The sequence below is a fragment of the Bidens hawaiensis genome, unplaced genomic scaffold (genome assembly GCF_021521415.1).
Source record: "Bidens hawaiensis isolate Kalapana, Puna unplaced genomic scaffold, B.hawaiensis_p1.1 tig00015920_1, whole genome shotgun sequence".
Lineage (NCBI taxonomy): Eukaryota > Viridiplantae > Streptophyta > Magnoliopsida > Asterales > Asteraceae > Bidens > Bidens hawaiensis.
This window is the reverse complement of record NW_027492428.1, coordinates 340,312-347,776: the sequence shown is the minus strand read 5'-3', so window position 1 is coordinate 347,776 and position 7,465 is coordinate 340,312. Positions and strand designations below refer to the sequence as shown.

General features: G+C 34.6%; 1 protein-coding gene across 1 annotated transcript; it reads right to left on the bottom strand.

Annotated features, from left to right (window-relative positions):
* Positions 1 to 1,260: 1,260 nt before the first annotated feature.
* On the bottom strand, positions 1,261 to 2,360 carry LOC143550071 (transcription factor CYCLOIDEA-like). Its single transcript, XM_077040805.1, has one exon. It carries the CDS (start codon positions 2,321 to 2,323, stop codon positions 1,520 to 1,522), a length of 804 nt encoding a protein of 267 aa, XP_076896920.1. The 5' UTR covers positions 2,324 to 2,360; the 3' UTR covers positions 1,261 to 1,519.
* Positions 2,361 to 7,465: the final 5,105 nt, after the last annotated feature.

Below are 7,465 nucleotides of genomic sequence, written 5' to 3'. Positions count from 1 at the left end.
CATAGGGGAAGCTCATACATTGGTGCATTGACCACCGTCGTGTCACCTAGTTCCGGAGAAAACCACACAACTATGAAACCCCCATGGAGTACGTGATCAGGATCGAACTTGTGACCTCAAAGGCCCCAAGCTCTATCCTTCATTTCCCAAGTCATTGGATCCGAGTCAGCGGATTTTAACAAGTGCTAGTATGATTACACACAATTTATGTTTGCGTACAGTTTCTAAAAGACAAAAGATCCTACAATTAATTGTAACAGAAAATGGTGAGATTGAAACCAAAAAGAAATATCATACATTTGTTACAGTAAATGGTGAGATTGAAAGGCAATCAAGTTGGTTGGAAGTAACAATTAATCAAATTTGAATCGAACAAACTGAAAAAATTGGGGGTCTTTAATATTGCTGCCCTAGGTTTGAGTTTATTTATTTGTTCTTTTACTAGTCAAGTCACTTGACTTCAAATATTATAGCAATGTAATGTTAGTGAAAGTTCGCTATAGTTCCTAAACATCTTAATTCTTAACACCTAAACACAAATATAACCGCATATAAGAAAACCAACTAATTCACTCAATTTGTCCAATGATCTAACTTGAGCTATTTTGACATGAATGTAATGCTAGGGTTAGGGATTTAATAGTTACCGGCCTATCCTTTCAGGGAACTGTTGAACAATCTCAACGGTACCCTCTCTTATTAAGAATACAAGAACTATTAATGAATATCAAGGTACAGACAGTTGGTTTTCAAATACTGTAGATCTTGAATTGATTTATGCATAAGGATTTATGTATAATTAAGTAGATTTTTACCCAGATTATTTATTTGAAGGTAAGTTATGAGGAGTCAGCAAAAATGAAACCTCAAGAAAATAAACCCGCAATTCTGTAAGCATGACTGGTTTGGCTGACTCAAAGCAACACAAGTTTCCAAATGGCTGTTCTCTGATGGATTAGCCAATTGATTCTGAACACAGGTAAGTTTTTCAAAGACTTCCAGTTACTCTAGCGAGGAACACCCTCCAATTTTTTAAGTTTACATGCTTTCTCTAGGGTTGTGGTGGTTACAATTAATTTTTGCAGTTAGAAAAGAAATTAAACATCAATGGCTATATTTATAATGTTACATGATAATTTCGAATGACTCTCGTATCAATCAACAATTATTACTAGAACTCAAACGTATCAATAAACATAAAATATGTTTAATTCAGTATCAAACAATATTTGTAGACTTGTATCCTTCTAATATCACTTGATATCCACCATTAATTACGGTCCATCAGCTACAACTTGGCTGCTAGTTGTCAACCAAATACAAATATATATTAGTGAAAACATACTTATGATCCCCATTCCCTTAAGTACAAATTATAATAATTGATTGCATGATTACACCATTACTCTAGATTTGCATGCTCTAAGGAGCTTAAATTAATTGATTTGGGTTGTTTAATTAGTTATTAACTTTATTCCCACTTAAATCGCATAATCCATTTGTTTTGGAGGTACAGGTTTCAAGGGCTTACTTGACACTCAAACTCATCTGGAACTAGTATCTTCAAGTTGTCATTAAGCTTTTTAATGTTTACCTTTTCTCTTGTTCTTTCTCTAGCTCTTGCTCTTGCCATGGCCCTTGACTGCTCTCTTGCTACCGATTTTCTTGTCGAATTCTTCTCTATGACATCAAGACACTTCATTACCAACTTCCTCTTTTGCCCTAATTTACCCTCATCAGAATCTTCTTTAATGGATTCAAGAAAACTCGCTTTCGTTTGATCATTGATGGTGGAAGATGAGTAGTGGTTAGTTCCCTCAACCAACTCCTTAATTGCGTTCTTTGATCTTGTAAAGAGCCAATCAAGAGTTTTGCTTGCTTTGTCAAAACCTAACAAGTCTTGTAGACAAAAGAACTTTCGTGAGATCTCAATGGACAATCTCACCCTCCGATCCCTAGGGCCACGAACCGTGCAGATCTTACTGCGTCTAGCTTTCTTTGATGCCCCCGTTTTCTTCTGAGATTTAAAGCAAGAACTTACTACATCTAAAAGATCATTATGATCTTCACCAGACTGTAGCACTGGCCCTTCGGATAAACATTGTTGCTGACCAGCAAAATCTTGTTTGATCGGAGGAGAATGAAAGAAACAGGCATCGGAGGTAAATGTGTCATTGTTAAAGCAAACACATTCTTTCTCATTATCAAATAACAAACTGGGAGTGATGAAGACATTGGGGGATAAGGGAAGCTCAGGAAAAGGGCTTAAAGAATACATTGTAATAAAAAATAAAGTAAAATTGTAATAAAAACATTTTTGCATTTGTCTTAATGATGGGCATTTATAGATTGATTTAGAAGTACTTAGACGAGGACAAGATTGCTTGACTATGTGAACTTAGTCAATACATTGTCATAAAATAGGGCGTACTATGGTGCACTAGGCCATCTAGTTCGCTCAGGGTCTGGAGAGGGGTCGGATTATTTTACGATTTGATGCACGCAGTCTTACCCTACACTTTTAGTGCAAGAGTTTGTTTTCAAACTTGAACCCGTAACCTTTATGTCACAAATCAGCAGTATTATCACTTGCTCCAAGGCCACCTTCACATGATGATAAAATAGATTTTGTAAAATGCATTTTCTATATATACGTATAGTGAGAGATCAATTTCTTTTAATAATAAGGATGCCTCATCCACTTGTAACCTAGGCTTTAAAATCAGCAGCAGAGAACAGTGAACTTTTGTGAATGACATGAATTTCACAATTAATAGTAATATATAACGAGATATCAACATGTAAAACAAATTATAACATAAGATAAAAATTGATAGTCACTGCCACATAATGTTTCAGCTACCTTTTCGTTAGAGCATTCTCAACCTATTATTCATTATCATCGCTATAATTACATAAAAAATACTACATTTCTTTTTACTGTTCAATTAAATAATATTTTTTATAATTTTATCACACATTTTTCTCTCTTCTCTGCTCACAACCAATTCAACAAATATTAATAAATAAATTGGGGCAAACTTTGTTTCCCCAAATTTACAAAAAATCACTAAATTTTCTCTCTGTACCCTATAATTTACACTCACAACCACTTAAAACTTCACTCTATGATTTGCAAACTTTTCTCATATAATTTTAAAGGATATGATGAAAATGCTCTTAGTATCTATGAAATATTTATGGTAGCTAATAGCAACATTGTTCCCTACTAAGTTGGTCTTAGTGTTTCTTTTGGTTACTCTTCGCCTCACTCTTCCTGGTTTGGTGGCTGCTCATGCTCGATCCATACTTCTTTTTTTTCCGGTTTCTTACACAACAGCTCTGGCTTTTCAATGATTTACGGACCACAATATGTTTAATCCATAGATGCTATTAACTTTGTTATGTTTTTATTTTAACTCTTTTACTTTAATGCCGCTATCATAATGAACCAAACCAATATTGACTTAACTTGTGTTATTTTGATTATAAGTTGTATGCGGTGATACCATTTTGGATTTTTCCTGATTTATTTTTTGAACTTAATGTTCGGTATGTAATTAGTTTAATCGATACCGACCAAACTCATGTCAGTGAATTGCTGTAAAACGACGTTTGTTACCTAGTTCTAATTAAAAATTTTCTAATGACCTTTAAGTCTAATAAAATTATATAAGGCATAAAGATTATATAAACGATGAAAAGTTGAAAATAATCACTAAAGAGGCTTTGTAAAACCGAATGAGTTTTATAAAAATAGCATTCTTATAACAATTCATATGTTTGATTTATTTTTTTATTTTTTTATAAAAAAACAGTTAAAGAGTTTATATACTAGTTTGTATCATATATAATTTCTATTAGTTGAAAGAATCTTCTATACGAAGAAGTGTTTCAAAACGTTTCCAAATCTCAAAATTGCAATAATACATGTTAATGCAAGACTTCACATAAAAATTGGCATAACTTTTCATTTAGAAAACTCAAAATCGGTGTATTTTAAAATATCAAATATATATGATTTGACACACACACACAAACACGAATAATACCTGCAAGAAAAAATTATACGAAGATGAACACGTGAGATTTAAGTGGTTCAGTCTTGAGTGACCAACATCCATAGGTTACAACCTGTGTATTTTATTATTGTTATTGCCTCACTTATAAGGAATTACAAGTACAAATAGATACATTAGGGTTACGAGCTTAATTAACAAGAAACAAAAATAGGGCCATAATAAAGAGATATAGGTTCGATCCAAAACCTCTAGGTTTGATCCAAAACCTCTCATGTCTTCTCTCTTTATTAAACCCAAATAATTAGTCTTCAAGTCAACCGGGCATGAACCAAGCCTAAGCCTTCACAAACCAACAAACTTCCACTTACAGGCTTGATAATCTTCAAACTACTATCCACTATGAACACATGTACCTCTAGAAATCTCCTCGACTCACCTGGTTGCAGTGGTCTTCTCAACAATTAACTTGAAGCCCTATATAGCTCCCTCGAGCTCCAACACATCAGTTATGACTAAAATTGTCACTGACTCGTCCTCTGTCGCTACCCGGCTCCCACTTGCGCGAAGTATTGGATCCTAAGATAATCTGAGGACAAAGACTCCCCATATATAGCAGGTAACCTTCTGGAGAGACTTTAACATATGGAACATTGCTTCTTTTGACCCACTATTGTTTAGTAGATGTAACTGACGCTTTGACTGACCAACTGTTAGTACTTCTACTGTCACGAACACTTCTAACAGGTTTCTTGAACCCTTCCATACACCTTCACCCTGAGTCTGCCTTGTGGCTTTGGGCTTATATCCTGCAAAACAATCATTCTTTTGTCCACTAGACTTTGTGAACCAGAGTTTGACTTTCTTATGAATTGGGGCAGTTACTTCCTCAGACAGTAAACTGATCATATATAATGAATCCCTGTTTCTTCCTCAGGCCATGACTAGATTACATTTAACCACTTTCCAGTGCCGGTTCCTGAATTTAAGCAATATACATGTTCCTCGATCCATGACAAGATTATCTTTATGCACTATATAAGAGACTAGAACTCTTACTTTCATTAGAAGAGACTTCTTTCCGCTACCCATATAATACTTTTAGGCATTGTATCTTAGTCATTTATCTGGAAAAAAAATATATTAATCAACCTGATATTCATAACTAGGATTTGTAATAGCCAATATCAATGCATAATGTTAAGATAATTCTGTGCAAGCCTGTAAATCCGCCTGTTATCTCATTAATACTCCACAAAAATGGAGTTAACGAGTGATTAAACCATATGCACATAAAACATTAACATTAAACGGGTCAAGCTGTCAAAATTAAAACGGGTCAAACCAAAATGGGTCGGGTAACAAAAATTATACTAAAAAGATACATATAGAAATGTAAGCAACAAATTTCATTAAACATAATAAATAAAATACATATTACAATTGACCTCAATTATAAGAAACGTTGTGTTTCGGGAGAGATTAGGGGTAACGAACATAGCAGACAATATAAGAGAGTGGATTGAGATGGTTTGAACATGTGAAGAGAAGACAGACGACGAATCCTGTTAGATCCGTAAAAAACATTACTATAGAGGGGAGGAGGGGTTGAGGACGACCTAAATTGACGTGAGATGAGAGGATTAAACATGATTTGATAGACCTAAACCTCTCCGAGGACATGGTTGAGGATAAGAATTCGTGGAGAAGTAACATTAATAAAGTTAAAGATTTTTAGGGAGAAAGGAATTCCTTAGGGCTTCTATTTACCTTTTTAGTCACACACCATAATAGTATATTCTTTCCATATATTATTATTATTATTATTATTATTATTATTATTATTATTACAACTACTACTACCACTAATTTTTATATTAATTATTGTTGAAATTTGATTTCCTTTGTATTGCTTCGTACATATGTACTTTAGAGCTGAGGGTCTCTTTGGAATCCACCTCTTTATCCCTTTGTATAGAGGTACGGTGTGCCTACATCCCACCCTCCTCAGACCCTACTTATCGTTTTGCTGTTTGTGGGACCTCACTGGGTATGACTGATTGATTGGTTTTAAATAATTTCAACAATCACCTTTTGTTCGCTACTAGTCCCAACTAATGAAATGGTTGGTGACAGTCTCATATTTCAACATGTTTGCTTCCAACGATCCAGGACTAACGCAAGCATAACTCCCTTAGTCTCTGGTCACCGGAAAACTTCTTTTTTGCAAAAAAAAAATAATAATAAAAAATAAAAAATCAACCACTTCGTCCCAGACCTCTTTGAAACCTTAAATTTGACATTTAGAAACTTATTTTTAGTAAAAGTCAATTATTGAGGTCGTCGGAACCCTAGATGGTGGTGCTCAGATAGTGGTAGTCACCGGTGGTGGTGGTATTAGGGTAGTGGTGTTCATGTGGTGATTGTCTATCAGTCGGCAGCGGTGGTGTACAGGTGGTGGTGTTTAGGTGGTGGTGTTCAAGTGGTGGTGTGCAGGCGGTGGTTGTGTTCATGTTGAGTTTTCCAGCGAAAATGAGTTTTTCGGCAAAAAATGGTTTCTTCCAGCGGGTAAAGACTAACATAGTTACGTTTCGGTTAGTCATGGATCATTGGAAGCAAACATGTTAAAAGTGAGACCACACAAGCCATTTAGTTAGTTGGCACCGACATTGACAAAAATGTTATAGATGGGATTATTTAAAACCAATATAACTTCATTCTTTGAAAACAATTTATTACAACTTAATTGTAATATTTGCAAGTGCTTCTTTTTCAACACTACAAATTAAAATTTGTTCAATCTTTTAGATTTTCGCCACTATTAATATACATACCTTAGATGTGAAATGGCATGCACATGTTCATATCCCTCTAACGTATAAGTTGATAATTTGAATGTTTCAATTGATGTAATGGTCAGACAATTAAGCAATATATGGGCTTAACTTTTTTTCAAAACAAACTCGAACTTGAGTTTGGAAAGTTGGACTCAAAAAGTTTGGCTTTGGGGCAATAAAATATTTTTGCGCAAATGATTTTGGAAAAGGTTGCAAATTGGTGTAGGGTTCCGGATATTTTTGCTTTTTCGGTTGGGGATCTATTGGACTCCATAAGTTCATGGCGCTTCCTCAGGCATTTACGCTATTTCTCTAACTACTTATTTGTGCATTTGAAAGGTGAGAAATGATGTGATATTCGAAAGAAAACTGGCCGGTTGGAGTGTGTTGTTGGAGAAATAAAAGCATTTATCGGGCGAAATGGGTTGGTCTTACTTGGGAAGGGTGGTATGATTTTAGATTTGATTTTTGACCGATGTTATGGATGACTTGGTGTATGTAATCATCGGAGCTAGTGTCTTGTGAGTCTTGTTTAGTGTTACAATTAATAGAATTATTTGTTGGTTGTTGAAAAAGGATATCTTAGGTTAAATACAGGGTCGTCTCCGA

Excerpts from the sequence above, each read along its gene's own strand:
- LOC143550071 (XM_077040805.1), bottom strand. The coding sequence starts at position 2,323 with ATGCAAAAATGTTTTTATTACAATTTTACTTTATTTTTTATTACAATG.